The sequence below is a fragment of the Miniopterus schreibersii genome, assembly GCF_964146895.1.
Source record: "Miniopterus schreibersii genome assembly, chromosome: 5".
Taxonomy (NCBI): Eukaryota; Metazoa; Chordata; class Mammalia; order Chiroptera; family Miniopteridae; genus Miniopterus; species Miniopterus schreibersii.
This window is the reverse complement of record NC_138106.1, coordinates 19,190,381-19,208,574: the sequence shown is the minus strand read 5'-3', so window position 1 is coordinate 19,208,574 and position 18,194 is coordinate 19,190,381. Positions and strand designations below refer to the sequence as shown.

The 18,194-nt window shown below is 39.5% G+C and overlaps 1 protein-coding gene across 4 annotated transcripts in view; it reads left to right on the top strand.

Annotated features, from left to right (window-relative positions):
• Positions 1-18,194, top strand: part of VEPH1 (ventricular zone expressed PH domain containing 1) — a 168,259-nt gene that overhangs the window by 11,332 nt on the left and 138,733 nt on the right. For all 4 annotated transcript variants that reach the window (XM_081139204.1, XM_081139203.1, XM_081139202.1 and 1 more), the window contains 2 exons: positions 6,899-7,114; positions 16,073-16,247. In XM_081139204.1, the coding sequence (XP_080995330.1) occupies positions 6,899-7,114; positions 16,073-16,247 (391 nt within the window). The remainder of the gene's footprint in view (positions 1-6,898; positions 7,115-16,072; positions 16,248-18,194) is intronic.

Sequence of the window (18,194 nt, the reverse complement as noted above, 5' to 3'; positions counted from 1 at the left end):
ACCCCTGTCTCTCACTCTCCTCTTGCCCTGTGAGTTCTGAAGACACTGCCAGAGAAATGCCTCCTCTGCTCATTCTTCCCCCTTCCTGCTGCTATCACCCTGGCTCAGGCCCTCAAGACAACTGATCTCCTTGCCTTTGGTACTGTCTTTCTCTAGTTTATTCTACGAACAGTTACCAGATTAAGCTGCCTAAACCAGATTTTATTACAGGTCCCTCCATTGTTCAAAACCTACCCATGATGCCTCCACGCCCATGACATTCAATGACCAATTCCAGGGATTAGTCCACTGACCCCTCACACCTCCTCTATGGCTTACTTCCCTGTTATCTGCGTCCCATCTTCCCTTGTGATCAGTTCTTTCCTGATGACCCTGGGTCTCAGTAATCAATTACACTTCTTAATTTCTTGTTAGAAACATAGAACCTTCTAGAAGGGACCTTCTAAATCATCTTTTCCAACTTCCTTCCAGGGCAGAAATTTCTTTAGGATTCCTAACAAATAGGTGGCCTTTCCTTCTGCACTTGCAATGATGAGGACATGGTATGTTTCTGATATTTTTCTGCTTCTTGGTTTTCCTTTCATAAATTTCCCCTTCCCATTGCATGAACCTTGATGGGGCTTTGGTCAACCTCCCCTACTTTGCCTCTGTGTGGAGAGAAGGGAGAAAAGAAGTGGGGACATCTGACCCAAGAGATAGCAATCAGAATTTCTTCCCCAGCAATTCTGGGGGGGAAATCAGCACAGGATGATTAACCATGATGATGGTGGCTCCCAAAACTACCCTTCTAAGGCCAGGTAGTGCGGCTTTTTCTTCAAATCTTTGAGCCATCTAATATCTTTATTATTATTTTAGTAGTTATAGAGACTTTTTCTGTTGCTTATAACCAATGAATCCTAATTGGCAAAAAGATAGCTGTTTCACTGTTCAAATGGCTTAACGTGTTCATCCTTTCAGCCAGATGAAATCTTATTTTTTGTATTGTCTATCTATTGTGCCTTCCCCACCCCCCAACAATCAAAAAAATCTAACCTCTGCTCCTACAAGAACTTTAAACACATGAAGATGGGCATCAACCCCACCTCTGGCTTCTCTCTTCCAAGCTAAACATCCTTAGTGCCGCATGTTTTTCCATGACAAGGAAGGGGCGGGCCTATGACAGGGAAAGGCTACATCACCTCACATTTCCAGTCTTAGGTCTGGAAATTCAATTTTGTCAGTACATGAGAAATGCTATTCAAATCATGCTATTCAAATGCAAGACTCAGAAGTATAAATTACAATGCTGGCTCTCTGATTTACAATATAAAATAAAACTCATGTCAGTTAGAATTCTTGTGTGTTCCATACTTTTCTCTCCAAGTCTATTTACCCAATCTTTCACTGGACAAGGAATGTTATTGTTGATTAGATTGCTTCCTCCTGTTATAATTACATTTCAGTTCTACCTCCTTGAGATTATATTTCACTCACCTGAAGTCACCTATGTACATATAGCATCTTGGGTTAGCCCAGTAGCTCGCTAATTCCACTTATACACGTGGCTTTTAATGTTGTTGTTGTTGTTTAATCCTCAAAGGACAATCTTGTTTTCAAGTTCTTGGAAGATGTCTCATTATAGCTCCCAAGTACTGCCTGAATTCTCAACGTTCTAGTTACCCTCCCCTGGAATTTTCCTAACTTATTATTGCAATGTATCGTTGCCCAGTACTTGAGCCAATTGCTTAGAACAACTGCTAATACCAGTCAGACACTCTGTTTCAAAAATTTCTTTTCTACAATAACATCACCCAATTGGCCAAATTCATACCGGGATTTGCCAAGATCCTCAGGTTGAATCAAGACTTGTAATTGGATAACTTGAAAAAAAATTTTAAGTGAATTATGTCACATTTTAAACCATTGCAATAATATTTTTGTTTTTAGGCCCTTCTTCCAGGATACCCATACCTTTTAAAAAATCATGATCTGTCCAGTATGTTAGTTATCATTCCTAGCTTTGTAGATCTGAACACTCAGTAAGCAAACCTCCAATCCTTCTTCTAAAGTCACTAACAAAATAATTGAAATTTGCTAGAGTCCACTTTGCAGTTCATGCCTCTTTTTCTACTTTGCTTTGAAAGCGTGACTTCGCACTACAAATTCTGAGTGCCCCAGCTGACTTTAAGTTTTGTCTTTTCATTTCAAGTCCGTCTAATAATCACTTCTTTACCTAATAGTCACTTCTACTATCTTGGCTCTGCCCCCGACAGCTTCAGGTGCGCCTGCCTCCTTGTGCACTCACCGCTTCTCCCCCTCCCAGCCCCACCTTTCCCAGGACGTCCGCCCATGCCTCATTGCTCCACCATCTTCCAGTCCTCTTTAGCTTTTTTATAACAATAAAAAAATGTTAGGCACTCAAGAATCACCCAATTTAAGCGATAAGATAAAATTTAAATCACTTGCATGTCAATCACTCATCCATTTCTCCTCCCTTTTCTCCCAGAGCTAACCAATATCCTGTCTGTGGTACTTATTTATGCATGTTTTTATTTTTTTGCTACATGATCATGATTCAAAATCACTTATAGTGTTATATTTTATGTTTTTAAACTTTATGTAAATACACTTATGAGCTCAGTATTATGTTTTTGAGGTTTAGCTGTGGTGGTACACGCAGTTCCCATTCATTTGTTTTCAGTGGATAGAGTATTTCATCACGGGACTACGCCACGGTTGTTTATCTATTTTTCATTTGATGGATGTTTACTGTTTAAACAGTGCTACAGTGAACATTCTTATGATTAGCAATTTTGGCAAATGTACTAGTATTTCTAGTGTATACACTCAGAGTGAAGGAACTGGTTTGGGGCTTTTGTATGTTTTCAACTTTCTGACATACCAGCAAATTGCTCTCCGATGTAGTTATACCAATTTACACTCCCATCAGCCAAGAACTAGAGTTCCAGGGGCCTCACCTCACCAATCTTCGCTTTTATCAGATTTTTAAAGTTTATGTCAATTTAAGTGAAACAGTATCTGATTGTTATTAAATGTGGCAATCCCCTCATTAGTAGGGTAGTTGACCATTTTAAAAATAAGTTTATTTGCTATTTGCTATTTGGCTTTCCTTCTCAGTAAAGCGCTTGTTTATGGTTGGGTTTGGTTTTGCTTTTTGTTTTTCTATTGAGATTTAAAATATATATGTTTTCTTATTAATTTGAAGGAATTTTTTTCTGTATTCTTGTACTAATCCTTTGTCACTTATGAATCTCTTACTCCAAATGTAGCTTGCATTCCACCTTTTATTATAATAAGTATTGGTATCTAGTAGGACAAGTATCCCCAATTCTTTCTTTAAAATTGCTTTGATTTGATTTTGTTCTTTAACAGTTTTGTATTAGGCTTCTCAAGTTTCATGAATAATTCTGTCAGTATCTTGATTGGAATTTCATTATGTCTATAGATTAACTTGAAGAAGATTAACATTTTTATGGCACAGTCTTCTTATCTGTAGATTTTGTATATTTATCCATTTATTTAGCTCCTCTTAAATATCTTTCAATAAAGTTTCATAATTTTTCCCCTAAGGATCTTGAGAGTCTTACAAATCTTTTTTCAGTTTGTAAGTATTTTATATTTTTAGCTGAGATTATAAGTGGAATCCTTTTTAAAAATTGTATTTCACAACTATTTTTAAGGTGATTATAACAGAAATGACACTTGTGTAGTGATCTTGTACCCAGTAGACTCATTCAACTCTCTTATTAACCCTGATAATTTGTTTATAATTTATTCAACAAATTTACTTTGAAAATAGAAAGTATCTTGATTTTAAAAACTTTGTTAATTTTATTGGTCAAATTTACTATATCCTCAATAGATTTATGTTTGCTTGAAATGTCAATTACTAAGAGAGGTGTTTTAAAATTTCCCACTACAATATTGGATTTGTCAATTTTTCCTTGTACTTTTGGCAAGATTGTTTTATGAATCTGAGAGCTTTTTACTTATGTACATACAAGTTTAGGGTTGTTATTTTTTCCTTGGAGAAATTTTCCTTTAATTATTATATACTGAGCATTTTTATTCTATATGATATAAAACATTTATAGTATTGTCTTGCTTTCGATCATAAAATTTTATATCAAAAATAAGGAACTAAAACCAGAAACTAAACCAGTATTCTTGCTCTTATCAGTTTTATGTGAAATAGCTTAGGAAATTGTAGCTGACACAATACACCATGAGATATATAAAAGGTATAGATATAATACAGAAATATTTCCAGAAAACCCATGAGAATGACCTGAAACATTATCAAAATTAGGAGTGGAGCTAAACATTTGGGTAAAAAATAAATACAAAAACAAAGCACAAAATCAAAAAGAACTGTAGTTTGATTTAATCATCAATAACTAAAAGTTCTAATGAGGAAAAAACAAAGATTTTGCTAACAGCAACAATAAAAATATAAAATACACTGGTAAACACTTAAAAATTTGTGAAGCTTAGATGAAGAAAGTGCCTAAGTTAATATTGTAAAGAATTGAGAAATGGAGCATGTAAACAGAAAGATGGCCTTGAAATAGAATCTGATGCATATAAAACAGTTATTGAGAATGAATTATTCAGTAAATAATGGTGGGGGAATTGGATTAGCTATTCAGAATACAACGTGCTTATTTGCTTACTTCCATAAATATCAGATGGATTTAAGAACTAAGTGAGTATTTAAGAGATTAAGTTCTAAAAACCAAATGTTAAATGTGTTTTTTTTAAATATATTTTTATTGATTTCAGAGAGAGGAAGGGAGAGGGAAAGAGAGACAGAAACATCAACGATGAGAGTCATTGACTGGCTGCCTCCTGCACGTCCCCTACTGGGGATGAGCCTGCAACCTGGGCATGTGCCCTGACCCGGAATCGAACCTCAATCTCATGGATCCTAGGCATGATGCCCACCCCTGAGCCATGCCAAATGTTCAATGTTTTGTCTTATTTTTTAATCTAGAAAAAATATGGGTGAAATTTTATTAAACCTTTGATAAGGAAAACTTGAAGTAAGAAGAATAACTGCTGTAGGAGTTACAGAGAAAGAAAGGAGTTGGAATAAATGAACATTTGCATGTACTTGGAGTGTCTGTCAAATACAGAAGTTGGTGAGCCTGGTCGCCCTTGGGCAAGGGGACTGGGGTGAGAGGGAGACTAACTTTTCACTGTGAATTCTTTCTTTTATCTTTTGAATTTTTGTAACATGTCCATGAATTTCATTTTTAAAAAATAATGATTTAAACAACTTAAATTTCCAATTTAAAAAAGTAAAATCAATAAAATCCCAAAAGATTGACATATTTCACTACCTAAAAACTTAGCATGCCAATAAATAGCAGCAAAAAATAATAATAATAAATCTAAAAATACTGAAGCATGGAGACACATTCACACGCAATATGCCAAATGTTGACTTAATATTATTAATAGAAAAAGATATCGCACCAAGGGAGGACCAATAATAATGAAGTCATCTAAGGAAAAATAAACATAAGATACAGTGGGCAATTCCCAAAGGAGGAAATACGAATGGCCAATAAACATGACAAAATATTCAGTTTCCCTTCTGATCAAGGAAATTCCAAGTACAATAGCAATTTGACACTGTTTTTTTACTGATCACATTAGCAAAACTTAAAAATACTTTGCTCTTGCAAAGGTACAATAGGCAGGGCATGTTTTCACCCAGCTGACGAGAGTATAAATTAGTAAGACCTTTCTGGAAAATAATTCGGCAGAATGTATCATATGCCTTAAAAATATTCCTGTCCTTTGCCTCAGAAATTCCCACTTCTATGAAATCTAGGCTAGAAGTGACCCACAGTGTGGCGAGGGCTTCATCCTGCCTGGCTAGCTCAGTTGGTTAGAGCATCGTCCCGATGTGCCAACATTGTGGGTTTGATCCGATGCCCTGTCAGGGCACATACACAAATCAACAAATAAATGCATAAATAAGTGGAACAACAAATCCGATGTTTCTCTCTCTGTGTGTCTCTCTGTGTCTCTTTCTCTACCCCCTTCCTCTCTATAAAACCTAAAAAAAATAAAATCTTTATATTTAAAAGAGAGAAAGAGAGAGAGCTTTGTGCATGAGTCGGTTACTGCAGCAGTCGTTGTAACAGCAGGAAAACGCCGTCGGAGCTGGAGCTTGCAGTGGGAGAGAGGGCCCGTCACTCCCTCCCTGGCGGCACGCGCTGGTGCGGGAGCCACGCTCCTCGCTCTTCTATGGTGCTTGCAGCTTTGTCGCTCTGCCAGTGGAGTTCACAGGCAGACAATTTCCAGATTAAAGCAAAGGGTCTATTTTTCACATGTAGATGTTTTGAAGGGTCACATCATCCCTCAATAAAGATGATTAGACATTTGAGGGAGAATTAAAATAGAGCAATGGCGTTGGGAAACGTTAAAGTGGATTTGGCAGTCATTTAAACTGCAAAAGGAAAGATGAAATGATGAGTCCTATTGTGTACAGAGAGAGAAGGCTTAGGGAAGTTGGAAGGTTACTTAAAACATTTCACAAAAGTTACTGAAATGTCAGACCAAAAAATAATGGACTTAGAAACTGAAATAGCCTGAGGATTAAACCCACATGCAAGTGAATAATTAAGTTCCTTTGGACTCTCACCACTCCTTGTCTCTGTGTCTGTGATACATGGACCTTGTCTATTTGAGCATGTTTCCAACTCTGTCTTTTCCTCAAGATCCCCGTCTCAAAAGAAGAAGGCCCTTGTATTGGGCTTTGCAGCCTCGCCTCCTAGCGTACAGTGTGACACACCTGTTTGTTAAATGACTCAGTTTGTATTTGGTTGGGTCTTTGAGGGATAACTTTACAGAATATCATTTAACTCAAAGGTTTTCTTCCCAATAGGATTACCCAACCAATAACAATGACCAGGCAGTGGTTGAAATCTGCATCACAAGAATCACCACAGCCATCAGAGAGACAGAGTCCATTGAAAAGCACGCGAAGGCCCTTGTGGGGCTCTGGGACTCCTGCTTGGAGCACAACCTGAGGCCCTCCGGGAAAGACGAAGACACTCCCCACGCAAAAATCGCCTCTGATATCATGAGCTGCATTTTACAGGTATGTCGATGGGTGTTCAACATCGTGCCTACTTGATACTGGCTTGGCCATTTACGTGAACACATGATGTCTCTGAGCCAAGAGCCAATGTTCTGTAGTGTTTGGATACTGTAAAAAGATACCACAAACCATCAATAGCTTAGCCAGACAGGCTGGTCATTAATAAACCAAGAAGGTTCTATCAAGCCCCTACTATATGCAAGACACACTGTGAGAAGCTCAAAGGAAAACCAAAGCAAGCTCTAATCTCTTTGGAGAGATAAGACACGTGCGTATAAAAAGCTGACAATAAAGCAATGTGTACCAAGATTCAAGTGAGGAATATTGGAAAATGCAGAAAAGGAGACCTTTTTCATCCAAGGAGACCAAAGAGGAAGTGGAGTCTGAACTGAGGGGCGATGAGCTTGGAGTATGTGAAGAGAATTAACTCAGTCATTTTTAAGTGTATTTCTATATGTACATGGACTCTCCATAATAATAATATTAGCCTGTTCTGATCATGTTTAAATTCTTTCCTCTGGCATAAACATCATTTTGGAATTTTGGCTCAGCCACAAAACAGTTATGTGAGATTGAAATGTTGGGCAAGACACTTAACTTCCTAAGCCACAGTTTCCTCCCTGTAAAATACAGAGGAAGCAACATTGTCTATGATAAATTTTACCAACCAGTGATGTTGATGGATGTTTCTCAAAAAAGAATTCTGTGATCAAATAAGTTGCTAAACACTGAATTCAATATTTCCCTTTTGAGCTATCACAATGCTTCATAGTACAGTATATTAAAGTCTCCAGAAAGTCGTGCAATAAAGAAAGCTGGTTAGCTGTATAGAACAGCATTTTCCACTCTGATATGACCATGGAACTTTCTCCCCCCCCCAACACAACATCTATAAACAGCCCTCAGAACTAAGGTTCCACTGGGCACAGTTCAGGAAATTCTCATTATATTAAAGCATCTAGCTCTGTATATGGCACCTAATACTAGTTTTGTTTCTTCTTTTATTTTTTCTCACAGTTGTCTATGCCTAACTGGAGCATATTTCATATTTCACATTCAGTCCAAGGACTGGTCAACTGAACAAAAGACTCCACACACACTATTGCACTGGTTTTTCTGTTTTGTTCTGTTCTGTTTTTTATTCTTAGGGTTAGGGGTGGGAGAGGAGGAAATGGGGATTTGAAAATAATTAATGAGAGATGAATACTGCTTGGAATTAACAACAAAGACTGAATGTATCTTTCTTCATCGGTTACCTTGAATATGTTATTGACATACATCAGAAACAGATTATTTTACTCCAAGTGCCACTCCACAGACATTCACACAGAAACTCACACAGCAGCCGCGCTCCTCAGCTCCCACTGCCATTTCAAAACATCGGTCTAGACGCTAGAACATCGCCACCCAACAGAAACAGAATGCAGGCCACAAGCACGAGCCACCGATGTCACTGGAAACTTTCCAGTGGCCACATTAAAAACAAGTACAAAGAAACACATGAACTTGATTTGATGATATACATTCCTTAACGCAATATATCCAGAATGTTATTATTTTAGCATGTAATCAATGTAAAAATTAATGAATGAGACATTTTACTTCTTTTATACTAAGCCTTATAAACGTGCTGTGTGTTTTAGCACGGCTCTTTGGAGTACTCACTGTTCAGATGCTCAGCAGCTTCACGTGGGCAGTGGTTCCTGTGGTAGCCAGTTTTAGAGAGTCAGGAAGATTTTCTGGGTGGAGATCACATTTGGAAAGGGTTATGGACAATAAACAGGAATTTCACCAAATAGAAAAGGTGGTGGTGAGAGGACATTCCAAGCAGAAAAAACCAGTTTGTGCAAAAGTCCAGATTTGTGAAATAAGACCAAGGTCAGAAGAGCAGGCTGCCCTTCCAAGTGCCCTAAATTCTAAGACAAAGGATATTTCATTCTGGGTCGGGGGTTATGTCTCCTACTTAAAAGTTGGGGGTGGTGTGGGAAAGAAGGAAGAAAATGCTTTTGAGAAATGAAAATGCTAAACTTACTGCTGGTCAGTGACTCAGTGTAAATGAGTCTGTAAGATTGTTGAGAGTAGGACCCCAAGGACAAGCACTGATATTTTGGGAGGACATAGAGAGAAGGGCAAAGGGATAGGCCGCTTGGTTGAGAGGGACAGGGGACACCATGCTGTAGAGCCAGTGTGGGTACAGGGTGTCCTTCGTGTGCCCTGCAGGCAGGAAGCCCTAAAGGCAAATTTGCCTTTCAGCAAAGGTCACGATGTATCCTGGCCACCCCTGGGGATGTGATCCCAGGAAGTCAGCCCAGGAACCACAGGCAAGGCTGTGGTCGCGGCCAGCACTGGCATTTAACTTTCATCAGATTTTAGGAGAACTATTTGGCCTGCAGTAAATACTGAAAAGATGATTTTTATCCTACTTGTAATTTGGGTTCTTGTGGGAACCATGCATAAATCCAGATGACTCATATTCTGTTCTGTTTTTTCAGTAAAATAGAGTAGATCAACTTTCAAACGATAGCCTTAGCATTTGTAGCTTGCACAACAACAAAAAAAGAGTGATTTCCTCTCCATCCACCCTTTCTCCCCAGACAAGCGATCCCAGCATCAGGAAAGGGCCCACCAGTTCTGTCCATGTCCTTGGCCATTTCACTTGATGTTTTTTTCTGGCCACTTCACTGTCATTTCAAACTTAGGTATGTTCACTCACACAAAAATCTTTCTGTCTTATTTTCCCGCCTTTTTGAATCTTACACCAACCTACCCCAAGGGACCATTTTTATTCCTCTTTTACTGAGTAATTATAGAGGATGGGTGAAAGTAGGTTTACAGTTTTACAAATAAGTAATACAATAATTAATAGATAATAATATAAGAATAAACTCTGTGTTTCATGCAATCACAACTGTAAACCTACTTTTGCACACCCCTGTATTAAACCCTTTCTTTTCTTGGTCACTAAATTTATGGATTTGCCACATTAACCTTAAAATTATATAAAATTCCAGAATTCACCTTCTAGACACTCCTCAATATAAAATTTGTACAGGTGTGCAGCATACACTTCTGGGTCTGCCCTCTTGCCTTGGGAGATACACTTTTACCAACCCACCCTGAGTCCTTAGACAAGTCTCCCAACCTGTCATCTAGAAAACAAAGGATGAGCCAGATCACCTTCTGGTTTGAAATTCTGATTCCCTTAGGAGATGCTGAGAGGCAGAATAGCGAAGAGCTTTAGAGCTTGAAGGCCTTAGAATCAGATGTACTTGGTCTTACATAAATGAGAGATAACTTATTTTGTCTCTCTAAGCCTCTGTTCTGCCACCTGTAAAACAGACCTAACAAAGTTATTGCTCACAAAGAACATCTTTTATTATAAAAGCCATCTCCCTGTGCGGTCTAGCCACTATCCAGGAGTACCTATGACCAGGGTTTTGTCTGGAGTTGGTCAATGCCTATTTCTTCGCCCCTGGAAAAATCATGAAGGGGAAGACACCCTCCACAAGGCACATTAGATTCTAGGATAAATCCAAACCTGGAGAGGGTTGAAAAAAATTAAAATGTACCTCGAAGGTTATAACCATTGACATAGCTGATGTGCTAGAATGAGATTGTAGAGCAGCTACAGCCGCTTCTCCAACCAAATCACTTAGCAGAGCTACTGTCAAGCTGGCTCTGCATTTCATCTTTCTCTTCTTTGCTCACACTGTTGATGAGCCCTATGAGGAAGATTGCCCAAGGGGGTTATCTGGAGGAAGGAATGGAAATAATCCCCAAATCTACCGTTGGAAAATCAGAAAGTATTTGTTTTTCCTCTTTAGAAGGATCCCACAGTTCATTCTCTTTGATTCCACACTTCAATTTTTTTATTTATTCTTCCCCAGTTAATGTATGAAGATTCAAAATCTGTCCCTGATTGGCATTGCATGCGAAGCACTTTGGGCAGTTTTGAGAGCATTTCTAATGCAACTCTTAGAGGCAGGGCTGGTTATTTTGTTTTAGAAGTTTACTCAATAGACAACCTAGCTGTATCATTTACTTGCAGTGCAATCTTGAGCAAATTAATCTTTTTGTGCCTTCATTTTTGTCACCTGTAAAATGCAGGTGACAAGAGTAGCTGCCTCATGAGTTTGTTGTGAGGATTAAATGAGTAGACATTTTAAAAATAGACATAAAATCTTTAGGACACAGAAAGTGCTGCATGAGTATTGACTCTGGTGCCATCATTAACATCATCGCAGAAGACTCTAGAATAGCACTCAATACTTTCTAAGAGGCTATTAATTTAATTACTTGTTACAGCCATTGTTCATTGTCTATGTCCCCTTCTCCAAAATATAAGCTCTGTTTTATTCACTGATGTAGTCCCAGCACCTAGAACAAGTGAACGGCATACAGTCGATGCTCAAAATAATATTTATTGAATGAATGAGTGAGTGAATGATTGGACAAATAGTTTAAGAGATGTGACTGTTTTCTGGCTTCCACACTTTCTTCTAGAGTGGGCCAAACTACTTATTTCTCAATTAATGCCACATGAGGCAGTGGCATGACATGAAAGGAGACTGGGACACCCCTCCAGGTTTCTGAGACCTGCTCTCTTATTATGTGTCAAAAAATATACTGGGAAAACTTAGGAGTATGTGCTATATAGATTTTCCATATAGCCATGCTACTAAGAACCAAGCATTTTATATGTAAATCCAAATTTAGTTTGATTATCTAATCAATGATGCCAGGTGGATAACCATAAAATAACTATTTTAATAAATGGCGTTTACTATTTCTTGAGGCTACTCTTTTACAGCTCTTACTTAAATTCAAGGCCAAAGAGCTTTTGAGTTGCTATCAGCTCAGATAGATATCTCTTCTACTTAGCTTTATTCTTTTCAATCTTAAAACTCTGGGAAACATTCCCAAAGTGCATTTTCAAAAGGAAAAATCTCCACCAAAAGCTCAAATTGGTGCTAATCTAGTTAAGGAATATAATTCTTGGCAGCTGTAGAACAAGGGCCTCTTGTTTTGCTTCCCCAGCCAGATATAACTGTCTCCATGAACACGTCTTTATTTCTACCCTGTATTTCACTGAATTTGTTCCCTGAGAACTGGGCACTGAGTTGCATGTAAGACGATACACGTGCCAGCAAGCTCACGCCTGCACTGAGGGGCAAGATCTCTCACAGGCTCTGGCATTAGCAGCTGCTGTTAAAGTGGTTTATTTGTACGCGTGTTCATGGGCCTTTCTTGGCATGTGTGCCCTTAGCATTCCTCTGCTCCACAGAATCCAAGCGATATAACAGTTTCGTGGGCCTGGGGTCTACTGCATTAGCAGCTCCTTTTGCTTCACTTGAGAGCAAAGCTCAGCTGTCAGAAGGAGATTGTATACTACCTGTCAGGTCCTAGGGCTTGTGTCTGTCCAGCCTTATCTTGGCTTCCCAGCTCCTCAATTGTATCCTGTTGCTATCAGCAGCGCCCCTGGCTTCTTGATACATTAGGAACTGTCTAGACACTTTTTAGAGATTGTGAGCCTTTGGTCACAATCCCTTAGTGTTTATATGAACTACTTGCTCTTTGCTTACTCAATGTTTCACTTCTCCTATCATGTAAGAGCTTTCCAGATGATCTATGTGGGAGGAAAACAGAAAAATTGAGTGTGTTAAAGTGTATGTGTGTTTAAATAATGACATTATACATATCTCAGGGGTTTTTATACCTTTCCCTTGGAAATACACTTTAAAGACTTTAATAGCCCCCCACTATTTTTCTCAAGAGCACTTAGAATTGTGGTAAAAAGAATATGATCAGATTGACAAAGACAGCCTGTTATTTCATTGCTGCTGGCAAGTGTTAGTTCATGACCAAGGTGCAAAACATTAGTTGCTGGGGATACTGACTTTCATGGACCTTTCACCGCGCCTGTCTGTGTTCACAATTAGTTGGAAACACCTGAGTTGTACTTCCCAATGCTGCCAGCTGGGGTTTCTCAGCAGGTTACAGGTAAATGTGCTTGGAGACATAGCCCTCTCATGGAACACCCACACCTCTCTAGCTGCCAGTTGGCTAAGGACTCAGAGTAGATAAAGAAAACCTGGGCCTGCAGTTCATTGTAGGAAAGCCCCAAGAAGAATTGTTGGATTGTATTTTACTCTCAAAATGAGGGCTTGAACCTGCCATCACAGGGACAAAGATATGTCACCTTAAATTAGCAAAAGTCTACACAGAATGGAGAAATAGACTTTCTATGGGGGCAGCCCAACAAATTATATACGTAAGATTGAGAGGTTTGGAAAACATCCAAGGCTCTAATTGAGGTAATATGGATATAACTTCAGAGGAGCAGGGACAGAATATTATTATAATTGAGAAAACGGACACATGACTCGGCCTTCCTAAACACTACGTGTCTGAAGAGTAAGTCAACAGGAGAGGATGCTCAGCACGGGGTCATAGTTTTGGCACATTCATCCAGCTCTGTCCGGGGGGTTGAGTCTGAATCTGATGAACAGGAAAGTTCCAGTCTCTAGAGATGGTAATTTGCAGGAGTGTTATTTTAGTTAGATTTCACATGGCCTAGATGAAATATCCCTCAGGATTTCTTTGCTCCAATCTGATCTTGTGCCCGTGAGTGAAAATTCTGGTTAGTAACCTGGTTCCTGACATCCTAATAGTGTGATAGGTGTACCCTGGATGTGACCGGGGAGACACTGCGGATGAGTAAATTGGCCTGACTGGTTGTGCACCAGCCTTTTGGAAATTCCTTTGTGTAAGTTAGTGTCAGTGGATCCAAGAATTCTGTGTGGCTGACCAAGCACATACCCTGACTTCCAAAAGTGAGGGGAACAGCCAGCCTCAGGGAGGCCTCACAGTTCATCATATCAGTGATGGCCTAGTCCAATCAGGCCCAATCAAATCCACCAAGAAGGGAGACACTGGATAAAGGCAAAGCCTACTATCAGAGAAATAAGGCCGCAGGCCATGGTCTTGATAGTTGTATAGAAGTTCCTAACAGAGATCTAATAAGTGAAACTGCTACATAAGCATGATTTGTCACCAAGGGTAGGGTCAGAGCTTTCAGTGTGACTGACTTAATGGTGGGATGTTGGATTAGGTTGTTGAACATCTGTTTTCTCTGCTCAGAAGTCAGTAGACACGTGAGTGTGGTAAGTGGGTGAAACGACAGGAATGGATTAAGGGTTGACTACGTCAATTTTTTTTAGGGTCTGGGAGGAAAAAATGTTTAAGCACAAGAGACTTAACAGGCTCACTTAAAAAAAACTTAGGGGTAGAACTGGCCTAAGGCACAGCCATTATAATGCATGGGGTTCAAATGATATCACCAAGACTGGTTTTTCTGAACTTGTCTCTCAGATCCATATTGCCTTGAATGTCAAACAAATTCTCTCCTGAGGTCACAAGATGGTGACCATCTTCCATTTTCAGTACTTTGAATCCATCAGAAAATAGAATCTCTTTCATAAAGCCCTTTAATGGCTCCTTAATTATAATTGAATAACTTGCCCATCCCTGAGCCCACCAGCTGGACCAGGGAAACGTGATTCTCTGGTCAGTGTCTGAGTCATTTGACCACACTTGAAGTCAAGGGTGGAAATGTCTGAGTGAGAAGTACCTGAGATGATAGCTGTGGAAGTTGGAATCTGCTAAGGAGTTTGTAACAACTCACCTGCCCAATCAGCTAGCCCTGAAAATGAATGGAGTTTGGGCTCATACTGAGCCATTGCTGTCCGTGGGTTATACCAGCAAGAGGGGTAATTCCTACCACATTATGTTCCCAATGACAGCTGTAACAATAGATTTAAATGTTTTTCATTAGATACTTGATTTGACAAATATTGAACACCTACCATTAACCCAGAATTGCGGGAGGTATTAGAGGGGATAATTCACTGTGGAAAGATATAGCACTTTTCATGTGAACAGTTAGAGAAAAACAACCACTTTTTGTTTCTTATATAATATGAAGTCAGCTTCCCAAACACATTGCACACTATGCAAGTTTTGCTTTATATTTAGTCTAAGGGGTGGAGTTGATGCTCAGAATGGTTGATGGTAGTGAAAATATACCATTCATTTTTAAGAAACTAATTTGTACTTTTCAAATATTATTCCCAAATTAGGTAATTAAATGCTGATAGAATTGTTTTATATGTAAGATATTGATGTTCAGTCACAAAGTAAATCAAGAAGAGAATTATTTTAAGATCAAAATTCCTTTACTTTTTAGTCTTATGTTCATTCATTTTTTCCTTATGAATTTCATTAGCTGAAACTTTAGTTTTTAAGATACAGTCAGAAAGCAATTTCTTCCACATTCCTTGGGTTATTTTCTCAAGTATCAATCTAATGTTAACCTTCTCATCAATGACTCCTGATCACCCTAGCGATTGATTCCACACTCCTTAGCATATATGCCAGACCTTTCATTATTACAACACCCCTGCTTACCTCCCCAGTCCCTTCTCTCACAATTTTTCCACATGTACCACACTCCAGCCATACCGAACGATTTACAGTTCCCCAAATGTACAACCTCTCTCGCCGCTGTGCCTCCATGGGTGCTTTTCCTTCTGTTCATTCTTTTTCTTGCCATCACCCAGCCATCTCCTATTCATCCACTAGGTCTCAACTAAGACACCACCTCCTCCATGCAGTCATTCTTAACACCCCCTGCAAGACTGGGTTAGGTGCTCCTTCTTTGCTCCTTTAGTGTCCTGCTCTTTGCCTATCATGACCATCATTAGTCTATGCTATTAACTGCCTGTTTGCCCTAAGTCTCCCTAATAAGAACGAGAGTTCCCAAATTAAATGAGAATAGGGTGGGACCTTTGTTTTCACGCCTGCACTTTGGAAGCTTAGCTCAAGAAATATTTTTTGGATGAATGAATAAATGAATGAATAATGAGCCTCTTACTATGTTGTTTTCTCGCATTTTCTCAGAATTACAACCGGCCCCCTGTGATGGCATTAGCCATCCCCATTGCAGTGAAATTCCTCCACAGAGGCAACAAGGAACTGTGCAGGAATATGTCCAACTACCTGTCCCTGGCTGCAATCACCAAGGCAGACCTCCTGGCTGATCACACAGAGGTCATAGTAAAGAGCATACTCCAAGGTATGGTGTGAAGGCTGAGCTTGGGGGCATGTTTTAGGAGTCGTTTAAAAGTATTTTCAGTGTGTGCAAAGTGAGACCTAGCGTATTGAGCGGTACCTTAGATTCCCTGCTTTATAACTAGTTGACTTGTGAACATGGGTAAGGTTACTTGAACTGGCTGAGTCTGTGTCTCTTCACTGGGCAGATGGATTATTTGGGCCCATTAGATAAGTTGTAAGCTTCCTTCCAGCTCTACATCGCTCAGTTTGGAAACTGTCTTTTCCATGCTTCTGGTCACCTTGTCCATCTACTGACTATGGTGAGTCTGTCTGTCTTCACTGAGTGAAACATATCGCACCGTTCTCAGTGGCAGATGAAAAGCCTCTTCTTCCTTTGGTTTCCAAAAGCAAGAAATGTTAGATAAAATACACCAGAAAATGCGGGAAGACTTCTTAAATGTGAACATTACCGGGGACTGATTTGTGTTAGCTACTTTCATAAAAACTCAAATCAGGATACCTCTGTTAACTGTTTTTACATTGGAATGAAAGAGATCAAGTTAGTCCACTCAAAATATTTTCTTTGTCTTGCGTTTTTTCCTTTGATTTCAGATCTATCAAAAACCATGTTTTTACGTATTTTTTAAATTTGGGATCAGAGAATATATGGTATTATTTGATAGACACCAAAATGTCCACAGTGCTCATTAATAAAGCTGTATGAGGCCCATGAGTATCTCGGCCTACACTTTACTGACACCCCTCCCCGCATGCTCAAGTTGAACATCACGCCCCCGTAAAGGTTCCCGGACAAAGTATTCCTTGGAGTCCCCAAGGGAGCCTAGACGTGCTCTCCTCCTGGGGTGTCCAGGCCAGGCCACAGCCTATGCTGCCATTCTTTCCACGCTTCCCGCATGGCCTGCTCTGCTGGTTCCCCCTCCACCCCCGGGCCCAGCAAATGCCGTGGCTGCTACCACCAAGGTCCCGGGAAGGACCTTCTTGACTGTTCTTTTTTTTTGTGCTGCTCCAGTTGAAGTTTAGGAGCCACCAGCCCTCAGTCCACTAATTCCATGTGGCAGGATCAGGGGGAACACCTGTCTTTCTCCTTGGTGTTACATTTTGGTGGAGAGGCCCCAGGACAGGGTTGCGTGGCTCCCGGTGCCAAGCTGTGCTACCAAGTTTGCGGTCAATAGACAGTTCTGTTTTATCTAAAACTCTCTCTTCCCAGGGATCCACTATCAACCCAAGAGTTGAGCTAGCAAGAAATGAGTCCTCTAGTTCTCAAAATGCCTATGGCCCACCAAGGACCAAAGTTCTGTTTATTGGACCAAATGTTCCCAAGAAGGGTTCTTAGCACCCCACCTCCACCCCAACCCTCCAGACATCTGACCCCAATGGTCTGCCAGATGCCCAGACACAGCTGAACCCCAGCCACGACAGTGAAAGTTTATCGGTCTCCCTGTGCTTCCCTCTAAAGATTTGTCATTGAGATTACTAGTCAGTATTATACTCTTGGCTACAGGATTGAATTGCTAATTTCACTTTATACAAATTAAATTCACTAAAAGTCCAGAAAAGCAATTATGTTTTTTTCACCACCTTGGCTACATATTTGGAACAGACTTTATAGGAATTACAAACACTTATAAACACCACACATTTTAAATCCATGATAGTTAGACTTGTAAGTAACTGATATATGGAGAAAAAAAAATTGAATTGTCTCTTTGTAGCTGCCAAAAACTTAGGTCATGTATTTGGGTGTTTTTTTGGTTTTTTTTTCTTCTTGAAATGCAGTTGCAATGACAAAGAAATCTTTTGAAATGCAAAATACACTTTCTTAATTCACTGCAAGCATTTGAAATAAACAAATGATTTGGTTTATTTGATCTGGCACAACGAAAATTACCATAAAATAAATAATAATTTGACCTAAAAGGTTGGGGCTACATATTTCAGGGTTTAGATT